Source organism: Silene latifolia, chromosome Y (assembly GCF_048544455.1).
Source record: "Silene latifolia isolate original U9 population chromosome Y, ASM4854445v1, whole genome shotgun sequence".
Lineage (NCBI taxonomy): Eukaryota > Viridiplantae > Streptophyta > Magnoliopsida > Caryophyllales > Caryophyllaceae > Silene > Silene latifolia.
In genome coordinates this window covers 36,495,745-36,518,443 of record NC_133538.1, presented here as the reverse complement: position 1 = coordinate 36,518,443, position 22,699 = coordinate 36,495,745, and the positions used below count along the sequence as shown (strand labels likewise).

At 36.6% G+C, this 22,699-nt stretch overlaps 1 protein-coding gene across 2 annotated transcripts; it reads right to left on the bottom strand.

The window, feature by feature from the left end:
• Positions 1-18,347: 18,347 nt before the first annotated feature.
• Positions 18,348-20,980, bottom strand: LOC141626849 (uncharacterized). 2 transcript variants are annotated; one of them, XM_074440455.1, is made up of 3 exons: positions 20,913-20,980; positions 19,853-20,281; positions 18,348-18,700 (listed from the first exon to the last, which is right to left on the bottom strand). In XM_074440455.1, the coding sequence occupies exons 1-3, from the start codon at positions 20,952-20,954 to the stop codon at positions 18,653-18,655; spliced, it is 519 nt and encodes a 172-aa protein (XP_074296556.1). In that variant the 5' UTR covers positions 20,955-20,980; the 3' UTR covers positions 18,348-18,652. The 2 variants fall into 2 exon arrangements, with proteins under 2 accessions (XP_074296556.1, XP_074296557.1); XM_074440456.1 differs by lacking the exon at positions 20,913-20,980 and adding an exon at positions 20,753-20,784.
• Positions 20,981-22,699: the final 1,719 nt, after the last annotated feature.

Sequence of the window (22,699 nt, the reverse complement as noted above, 5' to 3'; positions counted from 1 at the left end):
ACCCAAAACCGACTCAGAAACCCGCAACCCGAGTCAATCCGAGTCAACCCGAGTCTCGAATATAAAAAACAATGCTAAGAATGGCTTTATCATGTCAGTTGCTTTAAAATTATACTAATTAGAGTCAAACCCGACAATGGACCAAAAACCGACTCAAAATTCAAATCCCAACTCAGCTTGAATCAAACCAGAGCCGAGCACAAAATGCCCATCCCAAATAACACCCAAATACCATCTTTTTAGATGACCATATTATTACACGACATCCTATTTGAATACCACAAATCAAACCAACCAAACAATAGATAGAGCAATGTCCACGTCCAAATTGAAAAGGACAAGACGTCACTTTCCACCGCTGGCGTGCTCGCGCCTCAAGGGGCTATCATTAGCCAGCAAGCAAACTCAACCGACTTACTACCATCCCCATTTCTCTATAAATACCCCCTCATATGGACCACTTTAGGTTACGCAAGAGTCCGCCCTCTCTTTCTCCCATAAAATTCTAGACCTTTCGACTTCTTAAGTTAAAAAATCGACACCTGTTTTTGACCTACCGATCGAAAATACAAGCCTTACACATTTTTTTTGGTACCGTCGTCGTGCATTCGACCGACCCATTCGACCAACTCAACATTAATAAACATGTTTTCAAACAACATCTTTTCAAAACAAAATCCTTTTTTAAGGCACCCTTTTAAACTTATTTGATCCCGAGTAGTCGCATAACGAGAAAACCGTCTCAATAGTCGTCTACCTCGCAAATATCATAACATGTAACTTTGAGGGTGTAAATATTCCACTTAATTAATATATTTACTGTTTTCATTACTTTATAAACATGAACAATCCATAACATGATCCAAAATATGGATCGATTGAGCCAAAACCGGATTTTGATTGAAGACAGAGGCTAATAGTCACAACAACCAGCCTCACGGCTCTTATGGGGTCTTTGGTCAGAATCCAAACGTGTTTGCGCTCGTCTTTCCTCTTTGTTTCATCTTTTATTCTAACGGTTTTCATCATTTCAAACATTTTCAAAACACCTTTTTTTATGACAAACTTTTTAACCATAAATCGTAATCACCCTTGGTTCCTTATACCATGACGGTTTAATCTGTGACTCGTTGATATTATTTGGTTAATTACATTTTAAAGGGTATTCTAACACTCTTTCTTTTATTTACCATTTTTCTCATTTATTTACACTTGCAAACATATTAGTCATAATTCATAATCATCCTTGGTTCCTTATACCATGTCGGTTTAATCCGAGTACGATGACAAACTGGACTAATTACAAAGAAACGAACTTAACATATTAGTTCATATCAAGCATTTTTCTTTTACTTTTATTTCATTTTATTTTTATCCTTATCTTCACCATATCATATGTCATCCTTGGCTAACATATGTGCCATGTCGATTTAATTCGAGTATGATGATGAAATGGTTAAGCATACACTTTTTACACATTTTACTATGCTTTTCAAAATTGCAAATGCGACAACGAATATTACTAACAAAATAGTAATTATTCCGAATCATGCAAACATTACTTGCTAATCATTAATCACAAAATCAGTTTTTACGACCTTTTAAACAACTACGAGAGTTCTACAGGTCGCCTGATGGCTCGCGCCCTAAGGCAGCTCCTGTTTTCTATATTTTAGATCTGGACAAGCCGTTTTGCCTTGCCGTATGGCTCACGTCCCAAAGGGGTTGCCTGACAGTGTTCTGTTTTATTTTTAGTACTTGTCTAGGACGATCTTGACTTCGATTGACACAAATACATATGATGGATCAGATTGACGAGTTTACATTTCACATTTCACACTTTATCATTTAAATACACTTCTTTTCCAAATAAATGGATCGTATTAAGCACCATTATCCGAACTTGGTAAATGGATGTTTAATTTCCATTTTAGCATGCAAATCAATCTAAATCCAACTCGAAATCAATTATTTTATATTTGGATAAACAAACCGACTTAGCAAATTTTCACATGTTAGGTTAAACTTTTGGATGCGCATTCATGCATTTACCGTTTTATCAACTTTTACACTTAGCAACCACGATCGATCAGTAGAGGGTGCTAACGCGGGCAGGATTGGGTGTTCCATTAAAGAGCTTACCAATACATACCCACACCCATTACTCAGAACCTTTGGATAGTGGATGGCCTTATCCAAGGCGTACGAGAGTCATTCTAGCGATATGATGCTAAAGGGGGACGAGTCCTTATCTTTAGTACCTATGTCAAGACCGCTTTTTGCTTCGTTTGACCGAGGTATAAAGTGGATTTTGAACGGTTTCCAGGCATCCCATAATTGCGTGGTGGCGACTCCGAACATCTCTCCATCGCTTCGAGACCTTTATCGAGAGGAGACATACCGATCTAAAGCGATCCGATCGAAGCATTTCTACGCCTCCAAATGTGGCTTCAAGACCGCTATACGTCCACAGATTGGCTTGACGTGCGGGTGGCCTATGTCCACACATAGATGATGCTAATAAGCGTTACCTACGTAAACTACATAAGAAGTATGTAGGATCTTTGAACAATGTGTAAATCGAAGTTAGGGAGGCCATGAGAAATGATTTTAATGAACATTATCGGCTCTTAACTCAAGAAAATGTTTGAGTTTTAATAATTATTGTGAGATCAATTGCTGAAAACCTCAAGGATAATCAATCAAGGGAATAATTAAGAATGTTGCAAGAGATGAAAAGTCTCTTAACCGCTACTCAAAGGGTTTTATCAAGAGATATTGCCCAGGAGGTTATAAGCTAATTAGAGCCATTAATAGATAAACATAATAGCTTAAATGAGCAATTACGTATATTATTGGATGATGGATGATGGATTCCAAAAAATTAATGCTCAAATTAAAAAAGGAGAACATATTACTAGCTATCCTAGAACTATTAACGTTTGTTTTAGTGAGCCTAGATCACGAAAACCTTTACCTACACATTCTAGAGTATATGAAGCACCATTCGGACCATCCGGCGCTAGAGATCGGATGTTTGAATGTGGTGAGTTATCAAGGCATTTGGAAAATAACCAAAGTGCATACGGTCATCAGCGTCGTTTGCCTGTTGAGCGAGGTGTTAATTATAATGGTACTCGGTCACCAGGACTAATGCTTGATGCCTGTAGGATGTCACCTAACTAGGGTGGGTATCCTACACCCAACTCACAACCCTTTGCAGGGAATGGGGGGCTTGAACCTCCATTATGTTATCCACCAAGGGATAATTGAGCCTAACCTCCACCGTTTACGAGCGATTGGACGGACAATAGGTGGACCTCAGAGCTTCAGAATTTCAAATATCAAGCGCATGTTGGTAATGGTACTGGACACAATGATCCATGTTTCCACGGGCAAACCCTTAGCCAGGCGGGCCGTAACAAAATCTATGCTAGAGTAGGAGGGAACCCCTGAACCCATTCTATACCAATATCCTCGTGATCAAAATCCTGATCAAGGACAAGCCTATGGGGCTATTCCAATTTCATTTATGGTATAGGTTGAACATATGATAGCAAATTATATGAATACCGGAAGCCGAAGGAATCGAAGGGTTCGTCATGAGAAACCTTATCCTGAATGGGTGGATAGACAATATCCATACCACAAAGGTACAAGATTCCCGATTTTACTTTTTTCTGTGGAGATGGTGATGTTTCTACTATGGAACATTTAACTAGATTTACAAGCCAATGTAGAGAGGCTGCAGATAATGACTATCTGAAATTAAGATTATTCCCTAGTTCATTAACTAAAACTGTATTCAGTTCGTATGTTCATCTAGCGCCGAACTCAATCCCAAATTGGGAGGCAATGAAGAATCAGTTCCATAACCATTTCACTAGGATAGATCCTGGGATAACTATAACTTATCTAACTATGATACAATAATGAACGGGAGAACCCATTGATGAGTATTTAACTAGATTTAAGAACGCTAATATTCGTTGTCATCTAAATTTACCAGAAGGGGAACTAATAAGAATTGATCAGGATGGTCTTGTGATTCATTTTCAGAAGCGCTTTGATGGTATTATTTTTATAAACTTCGTGGAACTAATGGAATTAGTTAGTAAATATGAACAAGTGTTGAGTGAAGAAAGTCAACAAAAGCATAGGGCATTCAATTGTCTGAACATTGAGGAGGCAAATGAGTTCTGTGAAATTAATTTGGCAGAGATACCTAAGGGGACTCCTTTTCAGTGTGCACCGCTGGAGAAAAAAGAAGCTTCTGCCTGTAGGGTTATGAAGAATACTAAAAATGGATTTATACCTTTGACATAACCAAAGCGGAGGAAATTTTTAGAAATCTGCATGCGAATAATATCTATCTATCTATATAATATAATATAATATAATAATAAAATAAAACAACAACCACAGTATGTTTTTTCCCTCCAAACCTCACTTTCACATTAAACATTTTTTAGGATCCCTTTAAAATAGGCCCACTAACTAAATAGACCAATATATGAGTTTTTTTTTATGTCGCTAACATGAGATTTACAATAAGCTTAAGACAGATACTTTCGTCTTAAATACTAATATGTTTGATTAATATTTAAATTCAATATTAATATGTTTGATTTTTTTTACTATGAACTAAACGATGTTCTGTTGCCGATCTTAGCTTATCATATTATTATTGCCTCTCCTCTTTTCTTATACGTGAAAATTTAATAATCTAATAGTTAACAAATTGGATTTGAGAAGCATTGGGTAAATGTCTTTACAGACGGTCTCATAATAAATTTTTTATGAGATTATTTTATAATTTATAATTCAAAATAGTACCACGGGTGAAAAAACAGATGAAAACACGGTTAAAAATAAAATGAGTACATTTATTATAACAAAAGATACAAAGCTAAAGAGTCATTTTGTGTTATGATTACAATATAATAAAGGTCGTGAAAACGCATAAATGGATAAAGATAAGTGTAATATATCAGTAACATACAATCTCGGATCTCTCAATTTTTTTTGTTAGTTAATGACAATTTATATGGATAAAATTTGATTATGACATTGTTTAAACACGAATAAGAGGTCTGCATTAAAGAATTTTGATTGGATGGTATTTAGCATTAGCATTAAAGAAAATGAATAAGGGGTCCACACTCTAGATTTTTAGGGGCCTAATTCTCAATTACAAAATATACTATGAGACCATTGTATGGTGAGACTATATAAACTTGACCATTTTATGGAAAAAGGATTAGCGTTTTATATTAAAAAGTTACCACTATTTTGTTATTAAAAGTGACCACTTTATAAATACAATCGTTTTTGCACAAAATGTTCATTATTTATTATAAATTTGTCACTTTTATCAGTTTCATCATAAGAAGGTCACACACAATAACCACAGTCTCATCATACGAAGGTCACGTTTTCAATTCATAAAATTTGGAACTTTCCCTAACAAATGGTAAGCGAGGCATTCAGAGTGACTACGAATTACTTATTGAGCTAAATCCGTGTGAAGATATCTCAATTTGTTTTTTTTATTATTGAGCTATGTCGAATTCCTATCACCTACATGTGCTAGTTCGGTTTTTAGTAATAATGATTAGGTTATTAACATATATATTTATTCATGCTTCTAATTTATGATTAATGATTTGAAGTTAAACTCTTCACATATCCTTATGAATATTTTACTCATATTTAGATATTTTATGTATATACACAAATTATTTTAAAATAACATTGAATGATGTTTATAATGCTTAAAAATATACCCGTGCAACTTTTCACGGGTTTTAAACTAGTTATTACGATAAAGAGAAATCATAAGATCCTCTCCGCACATGAACTTAAAGGAAAAAAATTTTCTTTATGGCATAGAGCTAGATCTCATGCTACAAATATTTATTTTGTATTCCGGACTATCCTACATGATTTGATTTATAATGGTCAGATTTTTTTTTCAAGTGGTGACAGCGTTAAGACAGACGATGATCCATTCTCAGTGTTGAATTTTGAATGTAATATGTTTGATATGAGTCCTAAGCTAACTATTTCTAGTGATGGTTTGCAGGAAGAACGGGCGCAGCGTTTGTTTGATCATCTGGTGGATTAGCGTTTGTTGGTTTTTCCAAAGGTGGACAATGTGGAGATAAAAGGCATTTATAAGTGGCATATGACTGAGCTTCATACTACTGATAAATGTCAGAACTTTTGGCGGCCTTTGTAACAAAATTGGTTCGGAAAGGGAAGGTTACCCTGCTTCCAACTGATGACGAAGCGTTGGACTTAGCTAGGAAAGAAAAAGTCCTGGAAGCTATGAAAGGAAAGCCCAACAAGTTGGATGATGGTTCTGCTCCTAAATATTACAAAGAGGTCTTGGAGGCTGACCCGAGTCATGTACGATTGGTCCAATGCGACGAAACATGTGCTTTGGTTGTGCTGATATACTACACTTTGAGCTTGTTAGGATTCAAGCTATCCCAACAGATCCAAAATGGATTCCTGCCTATCAGCATCGACCAGTCAAACGGATAAGGGACATGGAAGTAGTGGGACCTAGCAAGGGCTCTAAGGGAATGCAAACCCTGGGGATCGCCAGGAAGCCGCTCGGAGAGCTGAGGAATCAGGCAAGTCTTTTTGGTGAGAAAGGAGTAACCATAAGCCAAAAAAATAAATACACCAAGGCATTGGCAGTGAATGCTAGAGCCAAGGTGGAAATGCGACTGATGTAAGAAGCAATGGTTGCTGACATCATGGTTCAGAAACCGGAATCCATGAAGGAAAAAGAGGTTGATGCTAGCGTTGAAGCATATGTCAGTACAATTGATAAATTGAGCGACCAAGTAATGGTTGTTGATAAAGAGAAGAAGATTTGGGAGATTTCTCAGATTCTGAGTTGGATTTGTTGGTAACCGATGAAGATCTGCAAAAAATTAAGTTTGGCTCGTTAGATCTTGGGACGATGGAATGCATGATGGTAACTATGCTGCCCAAGGAGTTTAGTGCTAAGGGTTCATCGCCTGTAAGTTCGGAATTGTCGGGAACAGGTTTTCCTAATTGTTTAGTTACAAGTAATTTTATTCATAATGATGCTGTGTATAGAGACTTGACTGACCAAGGGGTAAATGGGATTATTAAGGCCTTATTTTTTAGAAGGGGCGTGGATAACGACCATTGTAAACTTTTGTATATTAACGTTAAGTGTGAAAATCGAGTAGTCAGCAAAGTTTTAATTGATAATCGGGCTACTGCCAATATAGTTCTAATCGCTGTGCTTCAGCTGGCTGGGAAAACCGAGAAGGACATAAAAACTTGTAAACTATCAGTAACAACTTTTGACGCTACCTCAGAATTTTGTGAGGGGACCATATCATTGCCAATTAGGGTAGGGTCGTGTACAAAGACAATGCCTTTTTATGTGGTTAGGAGCGTAACTACTTATAATGTTTTACTAGGTAGGAGTTGGTTGCATAAAACCTACACTATTCCATCTTCTTTACATCAATTATTAGTGATGTAGAATGGGAAGAAGTACGAAATTGCTTATACTGATATTCCCAACCGTGGAGATAAATTCAGCTAACTTGGATAATGATTCTAAGGAACAGACTTTGATGCCAAGAGTAGAAGCGCTTGATCAGTGGCAGATCGTTAATATTGAAGAGCAAAATGTCTTCAGCAAGATTAAAGAGATTTACAGAGAAGAATTGGTGGACATTCCCGAAGAAGGTCCCGTAGCATAAACGGGCACTCAAGAGTTGATTTTACTACCGTTTAATTACTAGAATGTAGTAATTGCTATGTATTTCTCTTCTACAAGTATTGTAATGACTTTTGAATTCAATAAGAATTACAGTTTAGAAAATAATGATTCTTCAATAGAAATAGTTGATGATTTATATCCGAATAATATTGGACGCGTTACTGAAAGCTCACCATTAACATGGGTAGAGAGACTATGGGTGAAAAATGAAGATATTAGGAAGGAATCGCAAGATCCTTTAGAAGAGATGAATTTGGGAACTGAAGGAGCGCCCAGGTTTACTTATATGAGCCAAAACTTATCCTATGATGAAAAAGTGGTAATGAAAGAAGTTCTATGCGAATATAGAGATTGTTTTGCTTGGGAACGTCATGAGATGCCTGGCGTTGATCTCAGCATTGCCAGACATCATTTACCAATCAAGCCTGGTTGGAAACCTGTGATTCAACAACCTAGAAGAATGTCATCTGATGTCATTCAGGCTGTTAAAGAAGAAGTTGGCAAATTTCTGAAAGCAAAATTTATCCGTCCAATAAAATATGTGGAATGGATTGCGAATATTGTTCCAGTAATTATGAAGAATGGGAAAATTAGGGTGTGCATTGAGTTTAGGGATCTGAATAAAGCCATTACTAAAGATGAATATCCCATGCCTTTGGCTGATGTGCTCATAGATGCTACCTCACGGCATAAATATCTGACATTCATGGATGGATATGCTGGGTATTATCAAAATAAGATTGAAGAAAAAGACTGTTATAAGACGACGTTTAGGTGTCCTGGTTCTTTGGGAACGTTTGAATGGATAGTTATGCCATTTGGATTAAAAAATGTAGGCGCTACATATCAAAGAACCATGAATTTTATTTTTGGTTATTTAATTGGGGATTCGATGGCCATATATATAGATTATGTTGTTGTTAAATCCAATGAAATTGATGAACATTTGTCTCATGTTAAACAAGTGTTTGAGAGAATGGGGAAGTATAATCTTTAGATGAATCCTTTGAAATGTGCTTTTGGAGTTAGCACGGGAAACTTTCTTGGATTTCTTATTTATCAAAGAGGAATTTAGATTGACAAGAAAAAAGCCAAAGCAGTGTTACATACTAAACCGCCCTCTAACAAAAGAGAGTTGCAACAGTTTTTAGGGCAAGTCAATTATGTTCGGCGCTTTATAGCAAATCTGGCTGGAAATACCATGATTTTTTCGCCATTACTTCAATTAAAGAAGGAGGAGGCTTTCATTTGGAACCATAACCACCAGGAAGCGTTCGATCAGATAAAGAAATATTTAGTTAATCCACCAGTGTTGATTTCTCCGAAGGCAGGTAAGACATTGAGGCTTTACTTATCCGACGCAGACCAGTCCATTGGTTGCATGTTGTCTCAAGAGAATGAGCCAGACTTTGAACAAGTAGTATTTTTCTTGAGACGAGTCCTTCAAGAGACAGCACAATGATATACTTATTTGTAGAAAGTATGTTTAGGTCTTTATGATGCATTGGTAAAATTAAAGCATTATTTCATGAATCATACTATAGAGATAGTATAGTATCAGCGCTAGATGTGATGAAACACATGTTGTCAGAACCGTTATTAAAAGGGCGTATAAGTAAAGGGAGTGTTCATTTACTTCTGTTTAATTTAGTTTATATTCCACAAAGAGCAATGAAAGGTCAAGTATTAGCTGATTATCTCGTTGAGCATCCTTGTTTCGACAATGAGATGGGTGATAATAACAATAATTGGACTCCTTGGGAGATGTTCTTTGATGGATCATTTACATCGAATGGTTCGGGTGGTGGTGTTGTTATTGTTTCTCTTACAGAGAATAAGTGGAAACAGGCGGTAACTTTACATGATAGTGGTACTAACAACAAAGTGAGTATGAAGCACTCATCGTTGTTTTGGAAAAATTGATTGGCTTACGGGCGCTGAATATTCGTATACTAGGAGATTCTCAACTTGTTGTTAATCAAGTGAATGGTTTGTTTAAGTGCAAATCTTTGCTGTTATCTCAATACCTTCAAATGGTGTAGGAGTTATTTAAACACTTACGAATAATTGAATCTCTTCATATGCTAAGAGGTCAGAATACAGTGGCTAATCAATTAGCACAATTTGCTTCTGGTTATAATATGAAAGAAATTGATGCATCCGCAGAAGTGGAGCGTTCAGATCGCCCTTTTTTTTGGTAAAAGATGATGTCTTTACAATAGAGGTTTGTAAAGTTGACATTATGGAAAAATCATTGGATTGACAGACTGACATTATAATTGTCTTGATAGTCCCTCTCAAAGGGATTAAATCCTAAGCTTAGAAAACAAGCTTTCGGATATTTCTTTCTTGATGATGTTTTGTATAAAAATGATCATAAAGGAGTATTGCTGAAATGCTTAGGGGCTGATGACGCTTTGCTTATCATGGCAGAAGTCCATGAGGGAGATTGTGGCACCCATCACTCTGGGCTAAAAATACGATGATTACTCCATCGACATGGGTTTTATTGGCCCTGAATTTTAGAAAATAGTATAACATATGCAAAAGGTTATAAGACTTGTCAGCAATATGGACAACTAAATAGGGTTCCCGCTAGTGACTTAAAGCCTATTGTTAAACCATGGCCTTTTCGTGGTTGGACGATGGATATGATAGGTGAGTTTACTCCACCTTCCTCTAAAGCTCATAGGTATGTGGTCGTTATTACAGACTATTTTAGTAAGTGGGTGGAACCCAAGCCTTTTAAGACTATGAAAACAGAGGACTTAGTGGATGTCTTGAAAGAATTCATTTTTATCTGTTTTGGAGCCCCTGAGAGCATTACGGTGGATCAGGCGTCTGTTTGTAATGGGCCGGCAATCCAGGAGTTTACTACTCAATATCAGGTTAAATTGTTGAATTCTTCTCCTTATTATGCTCAGGCTAATTGGCAGGCAGAATCTACCAATAAGTTGATTAAGGCTGGAATTTCTAAAATGATCGATGATAATCCTCGAGTTTGGCATGAAAAATTACTTGATACTTTGTGGGCTTATAGAACTTCAAAAAGAGGGGCTATAGGGTACAATCCTTATCAATTGGTTTTTGGTCATGCTGTTGTGATTCCAGCCGAAGTTAATAAGGAGTCTGCTCGAATTTAATATCAAAATTATTTGGATTTGGATTCTTATTTTGAATCTATGAACATTGCTAATCTAGACGTGGAACACCTTAGAGAGTAAGCGTTGACAAACTTGTTAAAAAACAATATTAAGTCGGCTAAAGCATATAACGTGCGTGTTAAGTCTAAGTCTTTTCAAGATGGAGATTTAGTTTGGAAAGTGATTTTTGCGGGTTTTATCTGTATGCATCCCTTTAATTTAAGGACTATAACGAATCTATAAGATGATAAAAGCTAGTCATAAAATTAAATTGCATAAAGAATATTGTAAAAGATTAAGAAATAACCTTTGGTCCTAGCAAATATGGAGAAATAGGGTGGATTTTCTTTTTCATAATTTCGGCCCAATTTACCGAAATTAAGAGAGTTATTTCTCTTATTTTCGGTTATTCCAAAAATGTATAAAATGTGTAAATTTTCATCTAGTGAGGATCGAACCCATGACCTCTTGGTTTGAGTACCCACACTATTACCACTATGACACATTCATCTTGTTGATATTAAATATAACCGATTACATTTAATTACGAATTAACAGATTAATTCGTCCAAGCTAACATTACATACATTTAATTAAATATAACTTATTATATTCAATTTACGAATTACAGTTAATTCGTCTCAACTAATATTATTTAATCTTCATTAAATAATTGTCTCATCAACACATTGACTAACTGTTTAGTCATATAAGGCATCAATGTGATTATACTTCTATAACCACATCTCTCAAACACATCCTATAGGTGTGACCTTTAGGGACCAGTTGATCCCCGCCATCTGTATGATAATAACGTCAAACTTTCTAGTAAGCCAACCGTTATTAGGTAATCGTTAATCAACTGATTAAAATACGAAGTATACCCTTGTGAACCTGTAAGAGATTTACAATTGTTATCACACTAATTTGTGAAGGACACAAGCTCCAACAAACTCCCACTTGTCCTCACAAGTGTATGTGCGATAACCGATTCTCATATCCTAAAATTTCTCCCACTCAATGTAAAATAATTTACAAATCCGTATTCACAAAGGTCGTATTTTACAAGCGATCATCATCAAGAGTGGTTTCCCCGACTAGAGAGTAACTTAACTGATAAACGAATCAACATTCGAGCATGGCCATGCATTTCAGTTACAACTCCTCGAGTGGCCCTGAGAAATAACTATACCTGATAAGGGTTGGATATTTTCCTCAACTCGAATCCTGCAGATGTAAGCACAGTATGAAATGACCCAGAAAAATCTACTTAGCCTCCGATTCGGCAGACCGTGAGAAAGAAACCAAAGTCACCCAAAAACTGCCTTAATCTCAAGAGACAGTCGATAGTCAAAAGAATCGACTCTAGGAACACAATGGATGTCCTATCCACTACCTGCCACCGAATGTTTTAAACATTTAGGACTCCATTACGTTGTCACAAGAATTTGTCCTACGAGGTATCGTTATAATCTCGCATTTATGATCGATCAGTCAACAGTTTGACTTATGGCTCGTTGAACCCACCATCAATCGACTGCACAATATAATAGCCGGAGTTATCAGCTCACATGGGCGATTACGGACCAAACAAATATAATGTAATTCAGTTCACTTTGTGGCGTTCAATGTTGTCAGTACAATCTACATGAAAAACAAAATATTATAATAAAACGATGAAGTTATAAATAGTATATGAAAAAGATAATGTATCAAATCCATAATCAAGTACTACAACTCAGGAACACATTTAATTCCCATGGAAATAACGTGCCCTACATGCTTATCATAATTCAACGGTTTAGTGAGAGGATCCGCGATGTTATCATCCGTCGTAATCTTGTCTATCACTATCTCCTCTTGCTCCACGTAATCACGGATCAGGTGAGCTTTCCGATGTACATGTCTAGATTTGTTGCTAGACTTTGGCTCTTTAGCCTGGAAGAAGGCACCTCTATTGTCACAATAGATGGTGATTGGGTCATTCGAACTAGGAACTACCGTTAGTCCTTGTAAGAATTGACGCATCCATATCGCTTCCTTTGTTGCCTTTAAAGCGGTATAGTACTCGGATTCAGTAGTAGAATCTGCTACAACACTCTGTTTGGAACTCTTCCAGCTGACCACAGCACTATTAAGAGTGAAGACGAACCCGGACTGAGATTTTGAGTCATCTCGATCCGTTTGGAAGCTAGCATCTCACAGAACCGATTGCGCATAGCTTAGTATCGCCTCCATAAGTCAATACCCAATCCTTAGTCCTCCGTAGGTACTTGAGGATGTTTTTAACACTATCCAAAGTGTGTTTCACCGGAGTCTTTTGGTACCGACTCGTCATACTCAATGCATATGCCACGTCTGGACGTGTGCATATCATGGCATACATGATCGATCCTATTGCAGATGCATAAGGAACACGACTCATGCGCTTAATCCCTTCAGGCGTCGTGGGTGACTGAGACTTGCTCAACTGCATCCCAGTCGTCATTGGAAGGTTCCCTTTCTTGGAGTTGGTCATGATGAACTTCTCAAGAATCTTATCCAAATAAGACTCCTGACTAAGTGATAACATCCGTCGTGATCTATCTCGGTAGATACGGATTCCCAAAATGCGTTGTGCCTCACCCAGATCTTTCATCTGGAAATGGTTCTTCAACCACTTTAACCGAAGATAGGAGAGGAATGTCATTCCCAATCAGGAGTATGTCATCGACATATAATATCAAGAATACAATCTTGCTCCCACTCGACTTGATATATAAGCATGGTTCTTCGACCGATCGAGTGAAACCATACTCTTTTATCACCTGGTCGAAACGATGATTCCAACTCCGAGAAGCTTGCTTAAGTCCATAAATGGAGCGCTTAAGATTGCATACTTTCTTAGGATGTTCAGGATCTATGAAACCTTCGGGTTGCACCATGTACAACTCTTCCTCCAAATAACCGTTTAAGAAGGCGGTTTTCACATCCATTTGCTAAATTTCATAATCATGAAAAGCGGCAATCGCTAAGATTATCCGAATGGAATGTAGCATGACTACAGGTGCAAAAATCTCATCATAATGCAATCTGTGCACTTGAGTGAAACCTTTTGCCACTAGTCGTGCCTTATAGGTATCTGGTTGCGCGTCTACAGAACGCTTTATTTTGTAAATCCTTTTGCACTGTAGAGGTTTTACCTTATTAAGTAAATCAGCTAGATCACATACGTCATTCTCATACATGGAGTCCATCTCGGATTGCATGGCTTCGAGCCACAGCTTTGAGTCGGAACATGCCATAGCACCTTTATAGTTAGCGGGTTCATTACTCTCTAAGAGTAAAACGTCATTCTCCTCGACCATACCAATGTATATGTCCAGAGGATGAGAGACTCTACCCGACCTCATAGGTTCCTCAGGAATATTAACCGTCTCATCAGTGAAGGAACAACTTCCTCCATCCATTCCTCGGTTGTTGGTTCTGGAATCTCCGACAGCTCGAAAGTTCTATTACTCATCTTGTTCTCGATAAATTCTTTCTCTAAGAACGTCGCACTAGCCGCAATAAAAACTCGATGTTCGGTAGGCGAATAGAAGTAATGACCAAATGTTCCTTTTGGATAACCTATAAAGTATGTCTTCACCAATCGCGGGCCGAGCTTATCCTCGTGTCTCCACTTGACATAAGCCTCGCAGCCCCAAACCCGAATAAAGGACAAGTTAGGGACCGTTCCTTTCCACATTTCATATGGAGTCTTGTCGACAGCTTTAGTCGGACTTCGGTTAAGTATAAGAGCAGCTGACAAAAGAGCAAAACCCCATAATGAATTAGGCACTACCGTGTGACTCATCATGGATCCATATCAAGTAAGGTTCGATTTCTCCGTTCGGACACACCATTTAATTGAGGTGTTCCAGGTGGAGTTAACTGTAGAATGATTCCACAGTCTTTAAGGTGTTGATCAAACTCATTTGAAAGATATTCGCCACCCCGATTTGAAGGGAGTGCTTTAACCTTTCTACCCAGTTGGTTATGTACCCTGTTCTGGTATTCCTTGAATTTCTCAAAGGACTCACTTTTATGCTTCATTAAGTAGACATATCCGTATCTACTCAAATCGTCCGTGAAAGTGATAAAATATCTATAGCCATCTCTAGCGGTAATTGACATAGGTCCACATACGTCAGTATGTATGAGTCCTAATAGGTCACTAGCGCGCATTCCAACACCTTTGAAGGAAATTCGAGTCATTTTGCCAATGAGACATGATTCACACGTGCCATATGCAGAAAAATCGAATGCGGGAATAGTCCCATTATTGACGAGTTTCTTTACGCGTTTCTCATTTATGTGTCCCATTCGACAATGCCATAGATAGGTTCGATTTTTGTCACCAACCTTTAATTTATTATTATTCATGTGTAATACTTCCGTGGTTTGATCTAAGATGTAAATTCCATTCATGGAAACTACTTTGCCATAAATCATTTCATTGAAAGAGAAAATACAGCTATTATCCTTTATTGAAAATGCAAAACCGTCTTAAGCAAGTACGGAAACAGAAATAATGTTCTTAGACAAACTGGGTACATAGTAATAGTTATTTAAAAATAACTCAAAACCACTAGGGAGTTGGATTACATATGTTCCCTTCGAGACAACAAAGAACTCGTGCTCCATTCCCGACTCGCAGGTCCACATCACCTTTTTCGAGAGGTATGATGTTCTTTAGGCCCTGCAAATGATTACACAGATGAGAACCACAACCAGTATCAAGTACCCAAGTTCCGAAACTTACATGGTTAATCTCAATCATATGAATATAAGATGACATACCAACAGGAACAACGCGGCCTGCTTTGATGTCCTCATGGTACACGGGACAGTTCCTCCTTTAATGCCCAGTCTTGTGATAATGGTGGCACTCAATGTCACCGCCCTTGCTCTTTGCCTTGCCCTGTGAGCCACTAGTCTCACCAGGCCCACTCTTACCATTTCCTGGCTTTTTAAACTTTGCCTTACCTACAGCTAGGTCGCCATGAGCCTTGCCCTTACCTTTACCCTTGTTGGAAATCGTGAGAACATCCTGCTTCATGCTCCCACTCAATTTCATATCCTTCTCGGTCTGTACGAGAAGGGAGTGTAGCTCATGGGGACTCTTTTTCAAGTCATTCATGTAGTAGTTCGCCCTAAAAAGGGCAAAACCATCATGAAGAGAATGAAGCATTCGGTCAATGACAATGCTCTCACTGATTTTGCAATCAAGAGCCTCCAGCTTCTCGACATTCTCAATCATGTGAAGAATGTGTGGGCTAACCGGTTGGCCGTTCTGGAGTTTCGCATCAAAGAAGCGACATGTATGCTCATATGTAACGATTCTCGGTGCTTTTGAGAACTCGTTAGTGAGCGTGGTGAAAATCTTGTTCGCACCTTAGGCAATGAAGCGTCTCTGCAAATTGGTTTCCAGTGCAAAGATGAGTACATTCTTTATCGCACCCGCTTCCATAACGAAGTCACTATAAGCGAGTGACTCATTGACTCCTGCATTGTGGCCTGGGTTTACCGGTATTGGCTCAGTTAAGTACCTGAGCTTACCGTCGCAATGGCAAAGATTCCGTAATCTTTGCCTCCCATCCCAAAGTTGGACCCGTCGTTTTTCAGACGTGTGAACTGATTCATTTGGTCCATGAATATTTTCAGCCAGGACTCGCGTCCAAGTGTGGCACTAGGCATTTGGATTGCGTTATTTCCAGACATTTTTGTTGTAACAGTAAAATAAACGTGTTCTACACTGCGAAAAGAAGAATAAATAATAAGCATGTGCATCGATTTTAATTTAAGTCTAATGATCTAATGTCTTAACGCGAAGAATCAAAACATTTATACAATTGACCTTCCTCAAGAATTATATAAATGATTCCAAGACTCAATTATCTGTAAATTGATAAGCTAACCTTTTAGCTAATTCTACCGTTAGAATTCTTGGTCGATAAATTTCTGTAAATTCTATCTTTAGTCCATCATAATCACGAGAAACTCTTCGGACTATAATGTTGAGATAAACTAAGTCAACACAAACTATTTACCCAACGTAGAAGGGGTCATATTATGCCTACCGACGAAGAAGGGATTCATAGTTGTTTGCCCTTATAAAGACTAATCTCAATTTCCGTTTTAGAGGAAGATCCCATCAACTTTATTTTAATTCATTTTAACTGAACTAATATCTAGCATGCGTGAATGATTAAACTAAGATGATGGCTTAATAAACATGTGACATCTATATGTCTATGAAAACTAACATACAACCTATATGTGTCAATTTTCATGCATTTTAGTAGGTGGTTTGGTTTTAGGCGGAATATGATGCATAAACTATCATGTGAGTGAAAAGAAATAGGAATGAAAAACGTAAAAGCAATAATAAAGTCCTAGTATGGCCTATCCTATCAAAATGAACATTAAATACAAGTTTGGAATCCATCCTTGGACCCGAGAAGCTTGTCTCGATGTTCCATCTTGATTCATGTAGCGGGAGTGAGCTCCAATCTCCATCTTTAGTCTTCTTTGAAAATTACAATAAATAAATTTACATAATAAACCTATTTATTACATTCTAATTTCAAAACCCAAAAACTAAAGGAAAAAATGAGATTCGAGATCTCATAATTACATAAAAAATTATGTTTCCTTCATTACGAAAACATAATTTGACTAAGGCCACACTAAGTATTACAAATTACAACCGATTGCAAAAATATCTAAATAAATTCATTCAACGATTCATTCAACAAAAATAAAATGCATTAACTAAAAATAAATTAAACATACATGACACAATTCCTTAACACTACTACACATACCTTGCAATGGTGACGCTTTTTCAGGCGTTTTTCGACGCTTTAAAGCGCCAAATTTTTTTTACCGACGCTTTATAAAAGCGTCAATTTTTGGGCCGTCGATATTTTTTGACGCTTTTTTTAGTCAATAGTTATGACGCTTTTTAGCGTCTTCATGGACTATTGACGCTTTTAATTGTCAACAAATGTGACGCTTTTAAACGTCTTCTTAGAGTACTGACGCTTTTAATTGTCAACAAAATTGACGCTTTTAAGCGTCTTTGGTAGCTATTGACGTTTTTTTTTGTCAACAAATTTGACGCTTTTAAACGTCTTCATGGACTGTTGACGCTTTTAATTGTTAACAAATTTGACGTTTTTAAGCGTCTTCAGCGACTATTGATAGTTTTATGTGTCACTCGATGAGACGGAATTAGGCGTCAACTATTTATTTATTGACACTTCTTCTTGTGTATAATTTCGGCTTTTTGATATAAAATCGTACGTAGAGATTAATTAAATACACCTATAAATAATAGAGTACTAGTAGCTATCATTACTAAATGACAAAAAAAACATAATAATACAATATACTCCGTATATAATTAATAACGTACCCACGTACTTTTATAAATAATCATACGTTTGATACATATACCGTCTCCGTCACAAATACTATAGCTAGCTAGCATTGACAATTTAACTAATATAAAATAGTACGTAATTTATAGTACCAAAATCAAAAATATCAAAAGGGATCCGGAAGATAGTAAAAGTCCAAAAAATCGTAAAAAAATGCTACGTAACTAGCTAGACAAGGACACTGAATATAGTTTGAAAGTGGTAGGAGTTTCAATCATGTAGGCGCAATGTCAAAGAGACTTCAATCAACATATGAAGGCACATCTTCAATCAACATTTGAAAGGGCATCATCACCATCTGATGAATCTGAAACCTATAACGGGCAAAGAAAATATAATTTATATGAATATATTTGATTAGTACATATACACTTCACAACAATGTTTCAAAATTGTGCTGAATAGAATTACCCATCAAAAGGTAAGAAGAGAGAGAATTAGCGAGAGGATGAGACTACTAAACAATATTCAGATTCAGCTCAATAAAGCACAAAAACAATCACAATCTAATTGACTAATTACATACATCCTTCCCTTATTCAATTACTTGTATTAGATAAAGTTATTTGTCTCTTCACTCAGGCATGTCTAATGCATACGATCTTACAGATCGAGGTGTTGGTAGTGGATTACTTTTTTTGCCATTTAGTTTCTGATGCACTTTCATCCTCTATCTTTGCCTCTTCTACAATTTTCACACCATTCTTATCATTTTCCATTAGAAACCACAACAACAATGGGAAAATGACCATAAAGCACTAAATTGAACAAGTAAATGTAGAAGCACAAGCACGAACATCCGGCTTCACTATAAACCTAGACCCACGAAGAAGCATGTCAATTTCGAAATCGATCAACCGAACAATAACGAAACAACCCCAAACTTTCTTAAATTTCTCTCTATTAATGGACTAAGACTCGATATAAGTTTCCGGAACCTATCACGCCCTATAGAACTTACCCTGTACCAACAAAAATTTGCAGCAACGATGAAAACTGAGCATCATTATTAATTTTTTGCATAATAAAATTAAGAAAAAAAGTAACAGCAAGCTAACGGAAAGATAATAGAAGTTCTTATATCATCACTATGCATTATAAAACATTCTAGTCAGATAATAGATGGCGAGTTAAAAAAGAATATACACTAGTTGATTTTTATAAAATTTCCGAATATATTGTTATGCTAGTATAGTACCAAAAGTCAAGAACCCAATGCAACTGCTGCAACTGAAAACTCAATCCAACTGCCTAGTTTCAGTCACATTATATTCAATGAGGGATTCACAACACAATTCACCAAGCCCAATTCAATGAGGGATTCATCAACGCCAAAATATGTCGGGAATGAGTAGCGAGTAGGGTGAATTCCACATACTAAGCGGCATTCACACTAATAAACAAAGCAAGGCTCTATGCTATGGCAAAAAAAAAATACAAGGAAAAGTTAAAAAAATTACTCATACCTGTGTACTGCCCATGTTCATGTTCAAGACTGATGTTGCCATGTCTATAACTTCAGTCGTAGCTTTTCCAGTACTAAAGAGGTCCAGTATTTGAGCAAACTGTGTCGTCATTTTTTTCAATAGTCCATTACTCTCATTACACTGGGTTTTTAGCTCTTTATTTTCTTTGGTCACATCATCCACAGCCTTCTTCATATTTTCTAAGGCTAGACTACTACTGGCTCCACAACCAAATCCCTCTTTTCTTAAGAAACTATGTACTCCAAACACATCACTTTGCTTTACACCATATCCATAACCAACTGGACGTGTAGGGGTATCCTTGCCGTACATTACTTTGTTAAAGGCTTCATTCTCAAGTTGTACACGAGATTTTGAATTAGATGGGTGTAGGGTAGTTTCCATATCAATACTTGCATCTACATCAATCTAAAAAAAATAAAATAAAATATAGATCTTAATAAGTATATTAAGATAATTTCAATCTCAACAATTTTATTATATGAACAGCTCAAACTTTGAATAAGCAGTAGTGATGTATTATATAAGAAAAGGAGAAGAATGAGGCAAAATATGAGCAAAACATGTACAAGGAACAGAAAAAGATGATGATGCAGCACATTCCTCATTTATTAAGAAAAACCCGTCCACATTTTACGAAATATTCACACAAATTAATAAACTAAATTCACAAACACAACCATTAATGCTTTTCAGCACTTTCACACAACATCTCAGTCAAATGTAAATCATTATTCGTTTAAAAAAGAAAGATAGAAATCAGATGAGAGATTTTTTTTGATACATAATAATTAAAATTTGTTTTCCTCAGAATGATGAATACATTATACATATAAAATAAAATATTACAGAAAAAATGAATTTATGCGGAAATCGAACCTAGACCGCACACACTATCCCTTGCCGCCTCCACGACACCAACAGATATTTATGTATAACATTTGCACTCAATTGTATATATAATTTCCAAAAAAAGTAACTGTTGCATTTAATGTTTGAACAAATATTTAAGCGTGTAAATAAATAACCATGGCAGTACATTTGTTGTAGTGGCAGACACCGGTTCGAATCTCCTTAACATACGTTAATCTCTTGGGATCTGTACATTCACTATCATCTGTCTGACGGTACTGAGTAAATTGCTTACCAAGGAAATAGGATATGCTTACCAAGAAATCCTCTGTCACCGTGTCTTTTACAAATGTTCCATCTTTCTTACGATGCGTTTGCTTGAAAATCTCCAAAACACTTGGTTCTCTTTTATTCTTCTCTTCCTGTTAGTCACACAACAATAGTAAATAAAAAGATGATTGAGCATTTAATACATTTCAAATTGAATATACATGAGAAGTTTTAGAGATGGAAATTTTACAAAATCAGCTCGTATGTTAGCATAGCTAGTAGGCCCCGTTGTATGCATATGATTTTGATTACCACGTGCTTCTTTTCCACATTCAGCCAATCTCTGTACGAAATATATATTACAGACATTTTCACTACAAAAGTACAAAATTTGAAATTAACCAGCAAGAGTGAAGAACACTTTGTTTCATATTTTAAATTAAAGGTGTACCTGTCCCTTGTCAGAATACCAATAATCAACCAAACGAATCCAACTACGACGAGGATGTCCATCAGGCACTGCTTCATATATTTGTTCTTTGGTCTTAATCATTGGTTTGAAAAATATCTTCTTCAAGTGATGTCTATATTGCCTTACACTATTACCCGTGCGCTTGAGAATTGCTTGGTCAAATAATTCTCCATCCGGTATCACAAAACGATCCTTGAAAAAGAGAAGTAAAGAAGATACTCAAATAAACTGTTATGAATTATTATCTTGTCAATTAAGTCAAAAAAAAAATAAGAATCCAAACTATCTGCATATACTAAAAACTTACTCGAATTAGCTTTAAAATGTAAACTTTCAGTTGTGCACTAACATGGCGCCAATCTAATTCGTTAATAGGACAAATTTGCTCAGTTTTCGCAACATGGCTGATAAATCTAATAAGAATATGTCCTCCCATTTTGAGTGGTTGATAAAACTCATTAAACGTCATAAAGTACTTAGTACCATTATCATGCCAAACATCATGCGGTTGAATAGCGTAACTGACCGTCTTATAGTTTCCTTCCTTATCTGTGAACAATTGAGCACAAATGGAATGGTGATATGTAATAAACAAATAAGATCACAAAATTCTTAAAAAGAGAACAAAAATAGACAAAACATAATTCAGGGGTTTTCTAGTTTCAGAGGATAAATTCCAAACTGGGATTTTCTAGTTTCAGAGGATAAATTCCAAACAAGTAAAAAATAGATGAAAGATTGAGACTGAGCAAGTTAACCAATCGCGAGATCTCTATCGGTATTTGCCCATTGAACCCAACATTAGACAAACTCAGGCAAGTCAACCTGAGTTTTGGTTCCAAGTAGCTAATTTGAGGGACTCTGATACGTTGTAGCGAACCTTCTTTTACAGTTCTAAAAGCATTGATGGTTGAAACTAACTGGGGTATTGAAGGAGGTGAGTGAATGAATAATGGATATAAAAAAAATCCGATAAAGCACTTGGATTTCATTGAATCCGGATTTTAAAGATGCGCACCAAACTGAGATAACAAGTGTTGATTATATTGGAGCTTATATTCATTGGATTGTATAAAGGCTAGTTGATTTTTAACTAGTAATTGACAGCCATGGATAAGCATCTGGGGGAGGCATCACAATTCACACAGTTATCTCCGTTGGAGTGGTGGGTATGAAAGTTAAGCTGGAGTAGTGATGGTGGTGGTGAGTGGTTGTTCCGGTAAGGAGCGGTA